Below are 22,078 nucleotides of genomic sequence, written 5' to 3'. Positions count from 1 at the left end.
AAATGTGGAATTTTGTATTTTTTGCCAGAAGAAAGATCTCGGATGCGTGTTTTTTTCCCAGGGGTGATCGTATCGACCCAGTTGTCCTAGGATATTTGTAAATGGCTCATTCGAACGGAAATTTAAAGTTCTAGTGCCCTTTTTGAGTGACCGAAAAAATTGGAGGGCAACTAGGCCATCTCTCCCGCCACTTTTTTCCAAAAATCATCCAGTCAAAAATTTTGATATAGCCATTTTGTTCATCATAGTTGAAAGGTCCAATAACTATGCATTTGGGTATAACATGACCCCCCCCCCACCCACAGCCCCCGAGTGGGTTTTTCCGAGGGAGAATTTTCCATGGGGTGGGAAGTTTTAAGGAGTGAACTTGTCAGGGAAAATTATGCAATACGGGAATTTGCCAGATCTCTTGTACAAAATTATCTTCATTTGTCTTGCTTTCTCTTTTCCGGTTCAATTTTCCGTGACAAGAGGTTAAGAGTAATTTTTCAGGGTAAATTTTCACCGTGATTGAATTGTCTAGAAGACATTTCCATGGCGAGGAGGTTTATCCGTGGAGACAGGGTCATATTTCCTGGCATTATTTAAAACGATCAGAAATTAAACAAAAAAACAAGTTTTTCCAACTGAAAGTAAGTAGATACATTTTAATGTTGTCCCAAGTTTCAGTTGAAAAAACTTTTGTTTATTTACTAAAAATAAGGATTGAAAACATTCTATTGTCGGTGGATATTTTTTGGACGCGAAAGGGGGAAAGGAAGAAAAAGGCTAAAAATATGCATTTTGTTGGGTCAACATCTCCAGCTTTCCATGACAGATCCTTCAGATGGAAGGGTATATATCCTCTACAATGATAAGAACCTGTTTGATAAAAAAAATGGGAACCACATATTGTTTTTGGACGTTGAGATTTTGAAAAAATTAGATACATTTAATTCTAATTAGATACATTAATTCTAATTAGTTTTATTAATTCTATTAATTAATTAATTCTAATAATTAATTTATTAATTCTAATAATTACTTCTAATTAGATACATTAATTCTAACAAAAAGTGCAATGTGACTGGAGGTGCAAGACAAGATCATCGTGGCGTCAACCAGCGAGCTGTTGAGGAGGAGGCTTAGTTTTTTTTTAAGTTTTAATGTTACTCCTTACTTTTAGTCGAAAAATCTTATTTTTAATTTAATTTCTGATCGTTTTAAAATAATGTTGGGATATCCAGCCCTCTACCCTTCATAGAAATCATCTTACCCCATGAAAAATTCCACCCTGGAAAGATCCTCCCGACAGTATCATAATTAGGCAATTCCTCATGAGTCGAACATAATGGAACCTCATGTTTGAAGAAAAATGAAAAAATATAAATGTCATAAAGTGCCAATTCACTGCTTTCACAAACATAATAGAAAAAGCACTTCAAGGACAATTTTGAGCATTAAAACACAATGATTGAAACACTGTCTATCGTAAAAAATAAGCTTTCACTTTTCATTTCGGGGAAGACATTTTTCCAATTCAATGGATAAAACATGTATCAATCAAATTTTGTGAAACGAACACCGAAATGGCATTAAAGTAAATGTACGCTTCCTGACTCTTGACATGACCAAGAGATGAAAATGAAAGTCTAAAATAATAAAATATATCTTAATCACTTTGATAAGCATCATGGTAACCTTGATGAACAATCCAATTTAGGAAAAAAAACTAATTTGTTGTTCGCACGCCAAACAGAAGTGGATGAGAGACTCTTTTTTATTGGTATCTAAGCTATTCAAGTATAACCCAAGAGGAGAGGAGTATATACCCCACTCCAAATGTTTCAGAAGAAGGGGCAGATCCAGAGGGGGGGGATCGCCCCCCTAGACGGACTGTAATTTTTTTAACTGCACTTACGGAAGTCTGCATTAACGCATGTTCTAACTACTGTAACTAGACTATAAAACCTTTTTACATTCATTCCACAGCTCTTCCACTATCAAGCTAGCCTCGAGTATCTTTTGTCACCTCATAGCATAGCAACAGTTCACCCGGTAAATTTTAGCTAGTTCTCACCTCCCAGTTCGATGTAAACATTGGAACTGGGTGGGGTTGCGCAACGCAACCGGACCTGAAGTTTCAAAAAAATTTGACATTTCGTTCCAGTGTATAATGAAATTTGAATGTGCATGTGTCACGAGGATTTTCGTCGTTTAAGCGATATTGATGTCGGGAAAACGCGGACAAAAGACGCTTGACAGCTTTTCATTTCAAAGTCTCGGAGAATGGATAGTGTAACTGTAACTGCAAGTAGCTCTTCAATATGTTCTGTTGGAAGTGGCGAACACGGGCAAACTCATAACACTTTGCAATCTTCTGTTAACCCCGTTAGCGTTCAGAGTGATCATCCAACAACACCCCTGCCCCCTACCCTGTTTCCAGAAAACGATATTGGGATCCACATCGGTACAATACATGACATTGACGACCGAATAAAGTGCGAGCTTCTGGAGAGGCCATGGAAACTCCCGATTGGATGCCAAATACCGTATTATGTTCATTTAAAGCGGGGAAAAGACGAAAAAATGTACTTGAACGATTCTCATTTGCAGAGTTTCCAGTGGCTTGTATATTCTGCTGCCCAGAAAGGCCTTTTTTGTAATACTGCCCACTTTTTGTAACTGGGGCTAGCGGGGGTCCAAACAGACAGGTTCTTCTACAAAAGCTGGTCACAAAGCCTGTCACAAAATTTGCTAAGATACTGGGAAAAGATGGAGACCTGACAGTACATGATACTTCCCAATACCATCATGACGCAGTAGAGACTGGAAAGTAGTTTCTAAGAGCCTACCATTCTCCGCACGAATCTGTAAATAATCGCGTCAACGAACAGCGAAAGAAGCAAGTAACAGAAAACCGAGAGAGGCTTAAGCCGATTTTGGAATCAACCATATTTCTAGGAAGGCACAATATTCCACTGAGGGGCCATCGGGATGATGGCACCTTAAACTTGGATGACATGCCGCATTCCAATGAAGGAAACTTCCGAGAACTACTACGTTATCGTGCTGAAAGTGGCGACAGTAAACTAAAGGAACAACTGAAAACATCAGGAAAAAATGCTACCTACATCAGCAAAACAACTCAAAACCAGTTGATTGTTGTTGCGAAAGAAGTTATAGGTGTCATTCTAGAAAGAGTAAAGTCAGCAAGGTATTACAGCATCATTTTCGATGAGACAACAGATGTGTCACATTCATCGCAAATTAGTTTAGCTCTCTGCTATGCCTTCGATAACCATAGACGCGAGGACTTCATAGGTTTTGTTGACATTCATCATGCCACCTTGGAACCTTCTACTGCATACAAGGAGCCGACTGTCAACGGAAAAGTGACTGGCCAGCTAGTTCTAAACCTTTTAGAATAGATGGGGTTGAATTTACCCGACTGTGTTGGAATTGGTATGGATGGGTGTGCAATGATGGTATCAAATAACTGTGGTGCTGTAGTTGAAATTCAGAAAAAAGCTAAAAATGCGTCTCGTTGTCCCTGCTTTAACCATGCCCTGAACCTTGCTTTGTCAAGAAGCTCAGCTGTTTCGAGCATCAGAAATGCCATAGGCATTATAAAAAAAGTTGTTGCATTTTTTAATGCATCTGCGAAGAGAAATTACGTCTTGAATAAGGTTCTAAAAGCTCAGCTCACGGGAATGGCGAGACGAGGTGAATCGAGCAACACGAGTCACTTATGCAGTTTGTGTCCGAACTTCCAAAAGTCATCCATGCTTTGGAACACATTAGTCTCTGGAGTGAATCAGTGACCGCTCCGAAGGTAAAGACGCTTGTCACAGTGTTACGTAGTGCGGAATTCGTGGTTTCCTTTCAGTTTATACACAGTATTTGCGCTCTGACCTTGCCTCTTAGTCGGCTATTCCAGAAGAAGACTTTGGACTTGGGCGCTGCCGATAGCCACGTTTCCGACCTTTTGGATGTTCTAGCAAAGCGACGGGAAACGTGTGACGAAGAGTTCGCATTAGTATTCGAGCAAGTAGAAGAATTGTCAGATAAAATCCAATTGGCTGTTGAAGTTCCAAGGATTACACAAAGACAGTTTTATCGAAATAATCCTCCTCATACTACCCCTGAAGAATATTATCGACGTGTTGTTTTTATACCTATGCTCGACTCAGTCATAAGTGACCTGTCAGCTCACTTCTTGATATGTTTATATCTCTTCCGGTGAGCGTGGCATCTAACCGAGCGTAGCTTCTTAACTTTACGCAAACTGAAAACCTGGCTCAGAGCACAGATGGGGCAAACTAGACTCAGTGGTTTGGCCCTCCTTAATATGCACCGCAACATCGATATCAGCATTGACAGTTATCGACAGGTTTGCGAACAGTGGAGCCAGGAAGCTTGAATTTTGCTTGCAAGCAGTTGTCAGTTGATCAAGTACAGTTTTTGTAATCATTATTGTAATATATGAAAACCACCTTTTCGTTATACAAGAGACCGCCAGGGAAACTTAAAACGTGAAAAATAAAGTCAGCCTTGTGGCCGACAAAAAGGACACTATCCCCACTCTTTTCGGTAAGAATCGCCCCCCCCCCCCCCTAGAACGAAAGGCTGGATCCGCCCCTGTCAGAAAATATATTCACTGTTTTGTTGTTGTTGTTAAGGAGCTAGAATTCTTTTAAATCTTAGAATTTAAATTCTTCTTCTATTACATCCTCTTAGCGATACAACTATTATGGAACTATCAGCTAACTGTCACCGTCCCTTCGGACACAGATGTCCTTTCCTTGTTCTTAAATAAAAAATAGTTGTACAACCAACAACAAGCAGAATCGAAGCCTTGCGAATTCCCATCAGCAATTCCTGGACCCTAGATGCAGCGAAAGCTGCAATCTAGTAGCGAATCATGATCCATAGTAACCAAAAGTTTAAAACCCCGTTTTGAAAAAAAAAATTCCCTATAGACTCTCTGAATTAACCTTACTGCATGTCTTTCTGCCTTAGGATGATAGACTTTCATGAAAAAGTGGAAATAATAATTTTTATACAACTCTGAAAAGTCAAGCCAGCTTTGCTTATCACAGAGACTAGAGACTGTCTTGGCTTTACTCTAATTAGGCTTTCAAGTCTAAGGCTAGACTTATTAGATAATTAGACTATTAGGCTAATTAGGCTTTCAAGTCAAGGCTAGAGACTGTCTTGGCTTTACTCTAATTAGGCTTTCAAGTCTTTGATCAGTTGGACCAAATTTTTCATTTTGATCGGACCGGGCTCGGACCTTCTGAAAAATAGGTTTAGAGACATTTTGTTGTGAAAACATATCAATGGGAATTTCAGGAAATAGCCTGAAACCCCTGAACTCGGGACGAACAGTGCACCCCTAGAACTTCTACAGGCAAAAACCCTATATTGGAAAATCACAGTCTTCCCTCCACCCTCCACTTCAAACAACAAGAAAAATCTTTTTTCTTGCTGAGGAAACTCTGATATGTCCTCCTTTGATTGTGAATTGATTTGATTTGTGAATTGAAACTAGAATAATTCCTGTAAAATTAGATAAAATAACTTTGTTTCATCTCTCAGTTTAAATCTATAATTGCCTCTTGCAACCAAACTTTTTTCGGCTTAACCTGTAAATTATGTATCTCTATAGCCACTCTCTCCCAGGGTTGACCTTATCCAGCCAGTGGTAGTAGAAGGTCGGAAGAGGGCTCATTGGAAAGGAAACTGCCAGAGACCATGCAGACCAAAGCGTCATTTTCCACCATCTTGTGCTACCAGACATCAGTTTAGGTACAAAGGTTAAAAAATGCTACATCCCATTATTTATTTGTAGTTTTTTTATGCCAGAGCTAGTAGGTTACCGTAAGATCACGGAAAGATATTTAACGGCTCATTTGAAAGCTACTGCATCTCTATAAGTTCGTCTTAACAGCTCCAGCGTAAAGTCCTATATAGCATCTTCTGCCCCACCCCTTATATATCTTCTCCCCCTCACCTTTTTCGTAAGTAAACACAAAGAACGTGTCTTAAAATAAGATTGCGTAATAAAAAAAAATCATTTATTAACTTTCATGAATAATATTGAGTCCGAATAAATTCTCTAGGACATTGTTGATAAAATACGTCTTGGACTCTTTAGTTATGAGCCAAAGCTGCCCAAATCTTGTGGTAAATTTTAAGGGAGGTAGGGTTCATATTTTAACAAAGAATCTTATTGACTTGTTTAGTTTCATTGCCTTAATAAACAAATATATTTTTAAAAGCTTCATTGTGTATGTTTAAAAAGATTAAAACGAGTAAAAATTAATTTATAAAAAAAGCAGTTTTCTTACGGAAGTAAAGAACAAAGTTGAAACTTCACTAGCGCTTTACTGAGAACTGAGCTTTTTTTAGAGAATTGCAATTGTGTATTGAAAGTTATAGATATCATGGCTGGTGAAAGACTATTGATAGACTTATAAATAAATTTTTCATTTTCTACAGTCTATTCATGACATTTTCTAATCTTAAGAAAACATGCCGTTTATAGGTTAGTTTTGTGGTTAGTCAGTAAAGCACTAGTTTCTGGATTTCTAAGATATATCACGAATCAGTTTATTTAAGGTAGATTTGTAATATATTTTGCGTAGTCTCCTAAGTATATTTTTTTCGTCTTAAGACTTCACTTTTTACTTCCATAAGAAAACTTCACATTTTTTCTAAATTAATACGGAGAAATCGTCGTTTGATACCAAAGTATCATAAAAGTATTTTCATTCAAATTAGAACAGAGACACAAGGAGGTTTTTTGGCACCCAGGTGCAACAGTTTTTGCCCCCCCCCTTCAGAAATACCCTAGGAATTAAAAAATGTCTTTATTTACGCGGTGCCCCAACAGAAGCTGCGCCTGGGAGAGGAGTACCTAGATGCCTTCCTCTACCTAAGTCCCGGAATTAGAAACGTTTGGTCAAAAATGTACACGCCCTAAAAATTTTAAAAGAACATCCAGAAGAAGGTGAATATAAGAGCGATCAGCTGATCTGATGCTACTAAAACCTAAATTTTGGCACAATATTCACCTTTAGCTAGTCTAATGTGTTTTGGCAGCATTTTGCTGAAGAGTTCTTCAAACAGTTCCCGGAGAGAATTAGTCGCGTTTCCGAGCATGTTCTAATATGCTTCAAACTCGGCGAACATCAAGAGCCATAACGTTTAAGCAACTCAATATGTAACACAGCAGCTGTGGACAAACCAGTTTGACAAGTTTTACCGTCATATAAAACTCTTCATGTGCAGCTAAATCAAGGACAGCTCAATACATACAATCAATCATAGCGCATCACAAAGAAAAGGGCATTAGATTGAACATTTGATCATTAACATGCAAAAATTGACCAAAATATTTGACATCAAATCAAGTAGAAGCTTCCTCTACTTTATCCTAAATTTAGCATGCTAATTTGCAAAAAATGAAATAACCATAAAAATATAAGTTCAAAAATCTATCCAATGACAATTAACTTTACAAGGTGTATTTATGTCGGATGTAAGAATATAAACTAAAGAGAAAAGGCAAAGGAGTAAGTTGCTAGGGTGTATGGAGGGTAGAAAATCGTTTATTCTAATGTCTACAGCTTTTTCATCGGTCCGGCTTTAAACAGTTTGCATTACCTTTAATCAGTGATGTTAATTAGGCGTGAGGAAAAGGGAGATTGTGGACTCCCGATATTTTGAGGAAATACATTTTTTTTTTCATTGAAAAATGCATTTTTCTCATTTTCAAAATTGAAAAAAACGACAAATTTACTCCCCTAGATTTTGAAAAATACATTTCATCCCGTCCCTAAATTTCGTGGATTGACACAAGTGTATTTAATGTAATAATTTAATTAATTAATTAAATTAAATTATTTTAATTAATTTAAATTTATTATTTATTAGTCACTGATATGAGTTGTTAGTTTTGGCTCAGGTTTAGTTAGGTACATGAAGCACTGGCTTTTGGATGAAATATGTCGGTTTGTAACAGACATTTTGCTTCCCTTACTTTAATCCAAATGTTCTCAAGCGAAAGAATTAAATTGAAAAAAAAAAAAAAATCAAATACCAAAATATAGAAGAAAATCAAATCAAGCAAGAATCAGTTTGAGCCTTTGAAAAACATAAACATTTTGTAACAAGGTCACTAAATGCATAAAGCAGAAAGGGCAGTTACCCCTTCCCTAGGGCTTTGGAATATACTCTTTTGGGTTTCCTTAGGAAAAAATCGAAAAAAATGCCACCCTCTCTAGGTTTTGAGAAATAACTCTTTTGTATCTGTATTTTTTAAAAATTTAAAAATCCTTGCCCCCTCTCCTTACATTTTCGTGAACTGAAATCCCTGATTCTTGGTGCAATACATATTGGATTTAGACAAAAATTACCAAGGAGTATGAACAATAGGAAATTATTTACTCTGTCGTGTGTAGTCTTCTTTTGGTCTTAAATTTGAATCATTTCTATTGTGTTTGATATTCACTTATTAATTTGAGCTGTTAGTTTTGGCTCCTCTTCCGTCACATATACAGACATCGGCTTTCGCGCGGTATGAGGTCCTGTAGCCACCCTCAAATATGCTTCTTGGAAGGGGGGGGGGCGAGGGGTCCACAAGAGTGGCATATTAATTAAGTTTCAAAAATATGAATCTAAACCAACTCCAGGAAAAATAAAACTCACTGCCCACAGTAAAGTTCAAATTTGGGGTCTGAATCTAGAATATTCCACTTATATTACCATGAAATTATCAAGGGTTGGACATAAAACGCTTAAGCTCAAGATAATTGCTTTACCTTTAGGATAGAAAGGCGTACCTCCTTTTGTAAAACCAAAACTAGCTTCTTAATTTCAAACATCTCCCAGCATAAAAAAAGGAAATAATCCATATGTTAAGTCCTTCACCTACCCCTCCCCCTCCCCAAAAAAGAGAAAAAATTCCCTTCATTTTTCTACTAACCACACAACGAGTCCTAGTCCTCTTTGGAAAATAGAAACTTGGCACCCATGGACAAGTAAAAAATCAGAATATTTCTAGACCACTTTATTCAATCCAGATTGGGAAACTTTCTGTTAATTCACAACCACTGTTTTTATTTGCCATTTACTCACTACCAATACCAACATAACTATTCCCCCTCTTATTTTATTCTGCATCATGGTTTTCATGTAAACGTGGAATTGTTTTATCGCTTTCCAAACCCCAACACGGCACCCAATACTTGACACTAGATGGCCAGTCCAGTAGCCGTATTCGTTCAATTACTTGTCCCTCTTACTTTATCGGGTACCCCTATTTTTCATGTATCAATGGAATTGTGTTATCGCTTGCCGGTACGCATAGACATACCTTATCACAAACAGCATTGTGTATATACCGTCGTATATTAAACAGTTACGTTATGTAGTACATGTTGTGTAAGCGTTATAACCCTGAAAATATACTTGAAAAGATGCATATTTCCTGCCGCCAAAGTAAATCAGAAACTTGGCATTGATTAGTTATATTTCACACCTTTCGTTAAACTGTGCTTATTTTTGTGTTCCATTCAACATGTTATGTGATTTCTGCATTGAGTTTTTTTATTCTTTGGTACCTTCGTTTAATTCTTGGTACGTTCGTTTAATTCGTTGGTAAAATTATTTTTTGGTACGTTCAGGTGTTTTTTTTTTCATGTTTACGTTTATTTTATTAATTAAACAAACTATTTCTGAAACTATAACTTTAGTGATTTTGAGTTAATGGAATTACAAGTAAAAAGAAAACTGCTAGTGAATTAATGGAAAAGTTACTCAGAATGAATTAACAAAGAATGAACATAAACACCCAGCCATTGGCCAATAAGGCAAATAGGGTATCGTATGACTTCAGAAAAGGTATGTGTTAGCACCATAATCTTTCAGGACATGCCTCTAAAAACAGAGGCATAAACATATTTTTCAATTTTGATGTCTAAAGATTCAATTTCAAGCTTATAAAACCGGCCAATAAGGCAAATAGGGTATCATGTCACTTCAGAGAAGGTATGTGTTAGCTCCATAATCTTTCAGGATATGCCTCTAAAAACAGAGGAATTAACAATAATGACAAACTATAGGGACTTCACTTCAGATATAGCTCCATAATCTTTCAGGATATGCCTCTACAGATTAACAATGACTTAGGGACTTCGACTATAAGCCTACACTTAGGTCGTACGCCTGGCAACATCTTACCTAAGTATAGCCTTATATTTGTGAGCGAGAGTTGTTTCTCCGTGTTGAAAATGATATTTTTGTTTGTTAACAAACTCAAAGTCTTGTTCATAGGCTAATAAATATAAACTTGATCAAATTAACCATGGCGAGAATCACTTATATAAAATACAAAAGCTCACGTCAACATGGCCCAGTATATTTACATAATTTTTTTTGCCAAATACATTATGTCCTCTTTTTTGGCTTACAGAGAAAGTCTGGAATTGAATCTTTGGACATCAAAATCGGTTTAGTCTTATCCTGGATCCCTAATATCTTCCTTTCTCAAACGGCCATATAGAAGATTCTTCCTTTATTTGTAATACCTTTTTTGTCAACAAATAATACCGTCCACGGACCATGTGGCAAATAACACAAAGACCCTCTAAGCCAATAATATTTCCAAGCTAACTTGTGAGGCAAGGATCTAGGAAAAAAAACCCACACAGGTTAAAGGAGCCACCAGTTTTGTTACTCATTTTAACCCCCGAATTTAGGGAACCTAAGTTGGTTCTTCATACAAAAATTGTATCAGCTGTCTTCTCCTGTATACGAATACTCAGGTTGACAAACTACAGCAGTGTGTATTTTACGACCTGCAGACAAATAACTATTACGTATTGAGAACTTTCGTCAATCTCATTCATTTTGATCAGACAATAGTTCAAATAAATCCCTTTTTCTCGATATTTATTACAAAAGTCAAAAACAGGTGACCTGTTTCTTCTTTTTGTTCTTTTTTCTTTTTTTTTTGAAAAACAGAAAGAGGTCAGACACAAACAGAATTGTCCCCAGAAAGTTTCATATAAATGTCATTAGCCAGTCAATTGTCAGATATTGAACATACTCCCTTTTAATAAACGGAGTGTGCATAGTTGTATTTTGATTAAGTTCAATATGCCCCTCGCATTCTCTGAATCTTTAAACTTATATATATATATTCTTCCATAAATGCTCTTGAAATAGGCACGCTAAATATAGGCACACTCAGGTACACCTTTTTGACAACTTGAATAGACAGGGAGTATTTCGATTTACTGCAACTTTCCTCTCAATATTCAATAAAATTTATGATTTGCCCAGGGCAAATAGTACAGCATCTCACGGAGGACAGTTGGAGCGCCCATCAAGTCAAAATCATCCAAAACTTCAGTGGTGAAATTCTGTTCTGAAACTGTGACGATACATAGTATCAAAGAGCCGAAAAGGGTAGAGCTTTCCTGTGACATTAGACATATAATTGTTATCTAATGTCATGAAATTGAATATCATTTTTGAAAAGCTGTAAATTAACCCTTTCACGACCAAGCCCTCGTTTTTCGAAAAAAATTGACGAAAAATCTATGATTCCTGACCAAAAAGACACGCTGATCTTGAATATGCTCATTAGAACCTTTAAAAATGACCAAGAAAAAATCTTTTCAAAGTGGGACTCTGTGGTCCCGCTGGGCAAATGAACCTGACCAAGTACTAGCCAAATTTGCGACCTTACAAAAATTATATTCAATTTTATGACATTTGATAACAATTAATTGTGTGAAGAACAATAATTTTGAGGTATCAAAAGCAGGTGACCTGTTTTTTCCTTTCTGTTCTTCTTCTTATTCTTATTCTTAAAAAAAAAAAAAAAAAAAAAAAAAAAAAAAAAAAAAAAAACAGAAACAGATCCGATGCTTAGTATTAAACAGTCGAAAAGGATGTACCTTTCCTGTGAGGGTGTAGTTGTCTTTCGGTATCAACAAATTCTTAATGTTTGAATTTCAAGGGCAAATTTTTTTTTACCAATTTTAGTTAATTACAAAAATAAATTAATTAAATACTTCATTAGTTTTGGTTGATTTTTTTCATGGTTTAGCGTAACACACGAATTGATCAAGAATATTAGTGCAGTTGAGGTACTGCCAAAAAAAATCGTAGTTTTGAAACAACAAAAAGGCCTTAAGAACTCACGCTTTTCAGATATGAACAGACCTAAGATAGAGCCTAAAAGTATTTTTTTTAAATACAATGTTTTATTTAAAATAGCTTGGTTTATGGTTTGGTATAGATTGTTTTATGTTTTATGTAAAATAGTTTGGTTTATGGATTGGTATAGTTTAGTTTATGCTTCATGTAAAACAGTTTGGTATAGTTTGGTTTATGTTTTATGGTTTTATGTAAAATAGTTTGGTTTATTGTTTGGTATAGTTTGGTTTATGTTTTATGGTTTTACGTAAAATAGTTCGGCTATGGTTTTTATCTAAAACATTTATATTTTGTGTACAAATAAAACCTAAAAACATTTGCGATTTGTTATCCTTGGTACTAAGTTCAGAGTTGCCCACTACTACTAGCCTATATATATTGAATGGTTACAATATCCTTTCAGTTTTTCTAACGAATAAAGTTTGGTGAAAGTAACGATTCTCTGTATTTGCTTTTCTGAGGTTGGAAAGAGGTTTCCACACTGGATTAGTCTCTTGAAGACGGAATCACAAACTTAAATAACAACATCCTTTCAGTTTTTCTGACGAGTAAAGTTTAGTAAAAGTAACGATTCTCTGTATTTGCTTTTTTGAGGTTGGAAAGAGGTTTCCAAAATGGATTAGTCTCTTGGGAACGGAATCACAAATTAAAAAAAACACTAAATTTTTCGTTTTTTCTTTCCCTTTTCAATTAATGAAATCAATTCACAGCATACTATATCATCTACATAAAAAAAAAAGCCAAAGTTACTTACATTAGAAAGAATAATATCCTTGCTACCAATTAAATTTGAACTTGTTGCAAGGGTAGCCGTTGAACAGAGATAGGTTTCCAGGGATCTGCGAGAAAAAATACATTAAAATAATACATACGATACACAGGATGACTGCACAGATAATTCAGTAATATACAAGCGCTCCACAGAGATTATATGCACACAGATACTAATATGATTCAAAAAAGTTCACCAGAAAGCTTTAAATTTTACACGAGAACAAAAAAAAAACAAAAAAAAACTTAGGAATAACTACTGGGTTTTGACTTTTTTTTTTACGATTAATAACTATTTGATAGAAATGTAGGTTTCCTACACCTTGAAGGCACATCAAAAGAATATTGGTGTTCAGAGGCTTTAAAACGAACTATTTTTGCAAGATAGAAAAAGGAACATAACCACTTCTGAAATATTAACAAGTTTTACTCATTTTAAGAGCCAAAAAACATGGCACATTTAAGTAATGTCTATATTTAAAAAAAAAGTTAATATGCAGAATAGCTGCACAAACACTTCACAAACACACAAGTGTCCCACATAGATGACCACTGAAAAAGCATCAAAGAACAAGGTTTAAATTTTACACTAGGGTTAAAACTAGAGGTGCTAGGTTTTGGTTGTTATTAATGATTATTGGCTTAAACAAGAAAGGCTTTTCTAGACCTTGCAGAAACACCAAAAGAATATTAAGACATCAAGGGTACTATTATAAGTATTTTGAGAGTATTTTGATGAGGTATTTTGCCAAATATTTTGTTTTTTGATCATCTATCCAGATCCAAAATAAAAGCAGGTCATTCCTCAATCGGCTGGGACGAGGTCATAAAAAAAGATTTAATGTCAATTAAGACTTTAAAAGAGGGGGCAAAGAGGTTTGGAATAGATTTGAATGGAGGAGAAGCGTGTGTCGGCCTCAGGTGGCTTGGGGGTACAATGAGTTATTTGTGGTATTTTTTCCAAAAAAAATCTCTATCACAGTCCCACAAAGGGCCGAATTCAGACTTCGAAGCCAACAAATCATATGGTTGCACTAAAACAGACAAAAATGAAAAAAAAAAACAACGACAAAAAAATAATGAATAATCCTTTATTAGTCAATAATGAAACTGTAAAAAAAAACAATTAAAAAGTTAAAAAGATAAAAACTGGTCAAACTAAACTAAAACAAATACGAAACTAAACTTAAACAAATACAAGTCAGAAAAAAATTAAAAGGGACATTAAATAAAAGTGGAAGGGGGGCAAAATAAGCAAATAAATACAAATAAAACGAGATACAAATATAGATCTACTACTTTAGATCATTCAACAAAGAATTACTTTGAATAAAAGCAAAACCAAAAATTGAATACCCCATATCTGTGAAAGTTGCTTCAACTTCTGGCTTTGCATGTATAAAATGTCAATCTAATTTTCACGATGACCAAATATTTAAAAAAAACTCCTCTTAACTCTGAATCACATTAAAAGTCACTATCTTCTAGTCCCCGAAGCCGCACTGATGTGAAATTCGGCGTCGACAAGCCGAAAAATTGTCAGCGGCGCGCCGGCGAAAACTGATCGGTGGCACCCCGTCAATTGATCGACATTTATTCCATTTTTAGAATTGTTTTGCTTGTTTTTTAAAACTTTCAAAAACTAAATTGGTATCAGTTCTTTTCGGAATTTCTTCTAAGAAAGAGTTCTTGGGGTCCACATTTCCTTTTCATGCTCGTTACCAAGACCAAACCTCGGACAAAATAAGAACGAGACATCAATCTTAACTTTTCTCAAACATTCTTTGAATCCAAAGGATCGACATTGAAACCTTAAACCGCCTGAAAATTTAATTAATCCGAAAAAATAGGGAATATAAAATTGAACTAAATTTAAGTTCCAAAACTTAAACTAAAACAAAATCGTTTGCATGGATGCAAGAAACCTCAAGGGAAATATCAATGGAATCTGATGTATGATATTATGTTATTATGATATATGTTATGATGTTACATATGATGTTATGTTATATGTTATATATGCAACATATAACTTACATCATGTTAAGATTTCCTGGTTTTGCAACCTGTATAAAACTTCTTTGACTAGCCTATACCTATTTTGCCGTCGTTTTTCCTTTAATGGCATCGCAGCGAAAATTAAAGGTGAAGGTAGGCCTAAAGAGTGCGGTATTGGACTTGACAATTCCTACTGATGATGCTGATATCCGTTTCTTGGCCCTACAGCCAGGAAGTGCAATGGAGGTTGGGGGCCACCCATCCTTTGCTTTCACACAAGCTTCCTGGTTTGACTCGGACTAAGCATACAGATTCATACAACTGACCACCGTTTCAAAGTAAATAACCTACGACACCAGGATTCGAACTCTTGTCCTCACGCACAAGGGATTTTAAGTCTAGCGTGCTAACTTTGACCCAACTTTGGCAGAAAATTAGGAGATAGCTAATTGGCTTGGGACTTGGAAATGCTATATGCATATCGTCCTAGTTTTAGAGGTTATCGTCCTAGTTTTAGAGGTTACGTTGCTACCTTTGCGACTAATCCTTAAGTTACACAGTCAGCACAAAAAGGAGGGACGGTTATCCGCTAATACATCATTGAACGCAATTTAAGAAAACTTTGTTAAGTCATTGGATTCCCTTTCTTTGGGGGAGGGGTTACGGAAACTCTCGAATCTGCAGTTTTTATGGCAGAATCCTGATGAGCGGTTCTTCCTATTAATATGGAGAGAGGATTTGATTTTTAGTATCCCTTCAGCTGGAGGAATATGCTTAAACTATGCGCATGATTAGGCTGCCAAATAGATTTTTACTCTCCAATTATTATAAAGTATTTTTATAGTGAAGTAAAAGATTATATTTACATTATAATACTAGGCGGCTTTGAAATAAATCTGTTTATTTTAATACGATTCTATTTTGTTACTTTTTTTTTGCCCTGGCCCAGTGGGTTCCAGCACTATGTGATATGGGAATTTGCCAGGAATAATAATTTGAAGTGGGTACTTTTCTAAAAATATAAACGTAACAGCCCCAGTCTGAAGAAAAGCCTATAATCTCAAGTTGATCATCTGTCGGTTGATCAGCTATCCCAAACAAAATGTGAATTTCTCAAAAGGCTGTTTAATTAGATGATGTCAGTGAAGACAGGATGCAGAAAAGGACAAAAGTGATGATGTTAGCATTTAAGGCATTCTTTTAAAAAATCTTAAGAAAACAGTTATTTTCAGGGTTTTTTTCAATTATTGATGCACAAATTTAACTTTGGCGTAAAAGCTTAGAGTGCATTAAAATGAATATGATAGTGAAAATGAACGGAGATAAAAAAAAATTGTATGAAAGTGGAAAACAACATTAGACTTTAAATAATCGGTAATTATTCTAGACAATAAGGAGTTGGTATGTCCCAAAATCTCACTGTTTATGCTACCAGTGACTTGTTTATGGGTCTAGACGTTTTCCATCCGGACCCCCCCCCCCAACAGAAAATTCCCGATGTTAGCTATAGTATGGGCCGGTGGGTTCAATGCTTGTGATCTCAGAAGTTTGGTGAAGATTTTACATCTATTTGTTTAACCAATAGAAGAGAACATTTATAAAAAAGAAGATTTTTGAGGAATATCAGGGGTAGCTGAAACTCATTTTGATTAGAAATAATTATATTGCAGTGAAGATGAGAAAAACAAGTGAAACACAAGCTGAAGTCCAAAGTAAAGCAGTAAATTAAAAAACATTTTGAAGGGAACCTAAAAGTGTCATTGAATAATAGATTTTTGGCTTACATTTTCCTCTCAGTAATTTCAGAAAATAATTCGCCACTGAAATATTCGGCGGCACACCACCTCTGAATGTATTGGCGCCGAACCGGCACGCCGATGCCTTTTATGTTGGCAGCGCGCTGAAATATCTTTGGTGGTACAACATCGGTTTTAGGCGCGGCTTCAGGAACTACTATCTTCATATATACATTGGTGTGGGAGATATAAGTTTTTAAGTAACTGGAGCTTATAAGCTTATTTTTACGGAATCCTCTACTATCTAACAATAAGACAATATGCCACACATTGGATGCAACATCTTTTACAATTTTCAAAGAGCGATTGTATTTTATGTTTGTGTTTTTTTGTAGTTTGAACAGTGGCCAATCAACTATTTATTATATTTTATAAAATTAAGATATGTAAAAAATAAAATTCTGAAGCCTCTTTGTTTGCTTTTTTACTCGCGACAGTATTTTTTACTCATGTATTTTCGTAGTTTGAACTGTAGCCAATGAACTATTTATTGCAGTTTATAAATTTAATATAGGTAAAAATTAAAATTTTAAAACCTGTTGTTTTTTTGTAAATTTTACAGGGAGTATTCAGGGCCTAGAATATGAGAAGTTTCTGATCATTTTTCGAACTTTTATTTCTTTTTTTTAGCTTATTCAAAATCTAAGAAATCCTATAGAGATTCTGACTTAAAAATTCAAATTTTAAAACCAAGTCTTTTGGCAATAAATTTACAACTAACTCTGACTTTGAAAGCTGAACGTCAATAGCCACTAGGTATTGGGCAAAAATGCATCTTCTATTTTATTTAAACCCTTACCCTTAAAAAATGTTCTAGTTCTGTCCTCACCCCAATTCGAGCATATAGCTTCATGAATATAAAATCCTCCTTTCCTCTGAGATTGGATCAAAGGAGTTCTGAAAAATCAAAATAGTGGCAAAAGAGTGCATGCTTATGGCTTATTGGCTGCTTATGGATTCTCCTGTGGTGACACCAACTTTGACAAACTTGCCAACAAAAGAGAAGTAAAATTCACTGTCTTTTCAGTCCAGTTTCACAGTCAAACCGCAAATTATCTACAGCTTTTTCAATGACAGCTAATCCCCTGGGAAAATGCAATAATAGGTCATTTTTCTTTGAGATGGTCAGCTGACAAGATGGAAAGAATGAGACTCGGCAAATTATTTTAGGGTGCAGCATGCTCTCTTATGTGGTGAGTCTCTTACCACAACAAATTCTTTTAAGATATAAAAAAATTCATACTTATGAAAGACTGTTGAAGCTCTGGGAAGCGCGTTTTTGATGTATTTGGCAACTGTGTCAGATACAATTCTATCCCCTTTTTTGATAAACTCTTCGTTATCTTCAAGAGCCAATGCTGAGTCCTCTATACCAAGGGATTTCCGTTGCTCCAGCTCCTGCTGTATGTAAGACTTGTGTGTAAAGGCTCTCTTCAATAATTCCTGATCAAACTCTTCACCCAACCTCTTTCCAAAAGCATAAATTTCTGCCTGAAGGTTCCTGGAAAAAAACAGCAAGATCAGCTGTTATGTTAAACAGCGAGATCAGATGTTTTGTGTGAAGTGGCTGCAATACAGCTTCACCCAAATCAGATAAAACCGACATTTTCCATGCAAGGTCCTGCAAAAAACCCAGGATTGTATTCAAGTAACAATGAAGACAACACTGCCTTTCAATTTTATATGAAGAGGAGGAAGATACACAGAAAGGAGGACTTTATGGTCCTCAGAAAGTCCTAAAATGCCCCCATGGGGGTATCCCCCCCTTTTAGATTACTAAAAAGTTTTTTTCTAATGCTAGTACAGAAAAGTCAATTTTAAGTGATTAAAATTAACTTTTTTGTTCTAGCATTAGAAAAATTGAAAAAAAACAGCCCCCCCCCCACAGAATTTTTGAAAAACTACATTTTTGTCCTCCACTTCCTCCTTAAATTCTGTGAATTGAGGCCACAGAAAGAATTGTGGAGCTTTTGAACTGCAAGAATTTCACACGCAAATTACAGCACAAACACTGAGTCACATTATTAAAAATAATTTTAAATTTGTACTCCATTTTTTTCCTTCTTATTATGAATTCTCTTCTGATACTAGAGGCTCTTTGCTTGTTTTCAGTCTTCATTAACTTGAATTTTCCTCTTCTTAAACTAAATAAAGATGAATGTCTTTTCTTAGTTAATGCAGTCTCTTTCATCATAAAGTTTTATATGAGTCTTAAGCACAATTCCATCTGCTGAATGTGGAAATCTGGAATGAAAATTTTACAATTCCATTCTTGAAGGTTCAAAAATTTAAACAAACTAAAATCAAATTCTAAGTCCAGGAATTTAACCCCATGTTATTTTGAAGTTCATACAGGGGGGGGGGGAGCATCTTTGACCTTTCTCAGGGAAGAAATTTGTCTCCTTCTATAGTTTATTTGTTGCCTTGTATATAACTGAGTATTTGTTATAGCACTAACTGAGTGGTTAGTGTTAAAGACTTGAAATCGTGTGGTCAGGGGTTTGAGTCCTGGTGTTTCTGGTTCTTTGGTTTGGAATGGGGGTCAATGGCATAACCCTGTAAGCTCAGTCAGAGTCAACCCGGCTCTAAATGGGTACCTGGGAAAATCTAGGGAAAAAGCATGGGAAGTGTAGGATGATTTGCCCCCAGCCACACATTGCATTCCCAGCTGAAGGTATTGAATCAGGAGATTGGTAACTGCACAATGCAAACCATTGGTCAATATTAAAAAAAAATATGTTTATCCTCAAATAACAGGGTGAAGAAAGAATGCATCCTAAAGAAATCACCTTCTCAGTTTTGACACCTCTACAGTCTGTATATCCTACAAATTTGCTCTTGTATGAGCATGTTTCTCAAAACTACAAACCAATTCCTTAAAGAAGAAGAATAACTGGAATAGACAGAGTAAGAGCATTTGAATTGCCCAAAAAAGCTGTTTTTTAAGGGAGATTGGTCCTGGACTTTCACCTAGAACCAAGAACCACAAATTTAATTACTCATCCTTACCATTCAATATACTTTGAACGTGGTGTACTAAAATCTCCCAATTTCTTTAACTGAACATCCTTCCTTCTTTTGAGTTCCCTTAAATAAGGTGCAACATACATTGGTTTATAGCACCTCCTAGAGATGGCAAGATTATTTCCTAAAATATAAACATTTATCAAAATAAATTCTTTTACAATGTGACATTGGTTAAAATCCTGGATGCATAAGGAATAATAAGACTTTATTTTTAAATTTAATAATCTTGTATTTTACAACTCATATGATGTTTATTTTATTTCAAAGAAAACTTCTTTAAATTTAGCATTAGCATTCCAATATTTTTTTTGGAGGGGGGGGGGTAAATAGTGAATTTACTGTTATTCTGACCTTACCTGAACATACTTAACCCCAGTTCTATCCCCCTATACATACCCACAGATAAAAACAGAGGACTATTTAACAAACATATTACAATTACTCCTTTGCAGAGGTCATGTGACCAATCTTTGCAAAAGTCATGTGACCAATTTCAGGATAACCAACCCCCTATCCTGTGTGTGCAGATATGCATGTAATCTTCAGTTGGTCATATGGATAAATGCAGTAGCATGCTTAAATTGATAAATCTAGGCCTAAAATCCCCCTTTGCAGTACCATTGAATACCCCTTCTACCACACACATCTTCTGATAACCCCTAGCCTTGAATTCTCACTAATTAAAAATTGATTCTTAGCTGATATATAAAATAGCTGTGCCCAGAATTTGTTCTGTTGAGGGAATGATTTCTACTTTCTTCATTCAACTAAAAAAATACAAAAGCAATATTACATCCCAACAGAGAGCAGGGATCTTAAGGCTGGGATAGTACAAAAACATAGAAAAACATCAGCATCTCATCACAATAATAATTCCCCAATTTGACACAGCAAAAAACAAACAAAATAGAAAATAACAAACAAAAGAGAAGTAACAAGGATAAGTAAATGAATAAATATCAGGCAGGAGGGGCATGGGAGGCCATCCCAAGCACAGGGACACAAAAAAAAAAACACACAAAGAATAAGATCAAATAATTTAATTTTCCATCATCAATGGTGACTAATCAAAAATTTTTAGCAAATGATCTTTAATATTTGCTTTTTTAAATTTAGCTGAAATTTTTGGGATGGATTGAACAGAATTTTATCATTCAGCTTATAATTGTTTGCAATGAAGGGTATTTGGTACCTAATCAAAAATGTTGACCTTTCAGAAAAAAAAGGAATTTTGAATTTCCCAAAAAAGGAATTTGGTACATCCCAAACCTCTGACAATCCAAACAAGGAAGTAAAATTAACAGAGATTTATCATAGAAATAATTTTAGAATTTTAGATTTGAAAATGCAATATGGAAGCATTTAATACTCATATATCTTTTAAATCTAACAAATTTAAGAAAAGGAATAAGATTTTAGTTTCCAAAACATTTTCAAGTTTTTTAAGGTCAATGTAAAAAAAAATTGAGTATTCTTATTGCCCTATTTTGTAGTACCTGTAAGGTTTTATATACTTCCAAAAGGTATTAAGATGTACTACTGAGCAGTAATTCAAATAAGAAGTAATTAGAGAGTGGTATTTTGTTTTTAATATGGTAAATAGAAAAATATTCTTCACACAATCTATCGACCTAATATTTTGAACAAGTTTTGATCTTAAATACTCAATATAATTGTGAAATGACAAAAGGGTATCAAGAAAAACTCCTAAATAACAATATGATTGGACCCTGCAATTTTTTTTTATCATCAACCTGAAACTCTTGACAAGAAATCTCTCAAGTGGCACATTTTGAACAACCAAAAACCATAAATTTAGTTTTTGTAAAATTCAGTACTAGATTATTGGAAACAAATCATCATTTAACTGAGGTAACACTTCTAGTCAAATTTAACTGTTATAGCTGTATTATCTGCAAATAGAATGGCATGGCTAATATTCTTTAGCAAACATCATGGAAGATCATTAATATAAATCAAAAATAAAAGTGGACATAATACTGAGGCTTGGGGGACACCAATATCAATAAGACTTTTTAAATTAGTCATTTTTCCACCAACCTCTACTGTGATTTTGCATCTGCACAGCTATGATTTAATAATTTGTAATCCTTTCCCTCTTATCCTGGAATTTACCATTTTGTTGAGAAGAATTTCATAATTTAAAGTGTCAAATGCTTTTTTTACATCATAGAAAACAGTAACCACATGGAAACCATCATTTATCTCTAATAAAAGAGCTGCAACTGTATGTTTTGTCAAATGGTTTGCCC

At 35.1% G+C, this 22,078-nt stretch overlaps 1 protein-coding gene across 1 annotated transcript in view; it reads right to left on the bottom strand.

Annotated features, from left to right (window-relative positions):
* The window catches only part of LOC136026664 (large ribosomal subunit protein mL44-like), a 63,508-nt gene that overhangs the window by 40,010 nt on the left and 1,420 nt on the right, over nt 1–22,078 (bottom strand). The window contains exons 2-4 of the mRNA XM_065703405.1: nt 19,788–19,926; nt 18,022–18,279; nt 12,968–13,052 (exon numbers count right to left, since the gene is read on the bottom strand). Of these exons, the coding sequence (XP_065559477.1) occupies nt 12,968–13,052; nt 18,022–18,279; nt 19,788–19,926 (482 nt within the window). The remainder of the gene's footprint in view (nt 1–12,967; nt 13,053–18,021; nt 18,280–19,787; nt 19,927–22,078) is intronic.

The sequence above is a fragment of the Artemia franciscana genome, chromosome 4 (genome assembly GCF_032884065.1).
Source record: "Artemia franciscana chromosome 4, ASM3288406v1, whole genome shotgun sequence".
Lineage (NCBI taxonomy): Eukaryota > Metazoa > Arthropoda > Branchiopoda > Anostraca > Artemiidae > Artemia > Artemia franciscana.
Note: the sequence above shows the minus strand (reverse complement) of the source record. Positions and strands in the feature narration are given on the sequence as shown.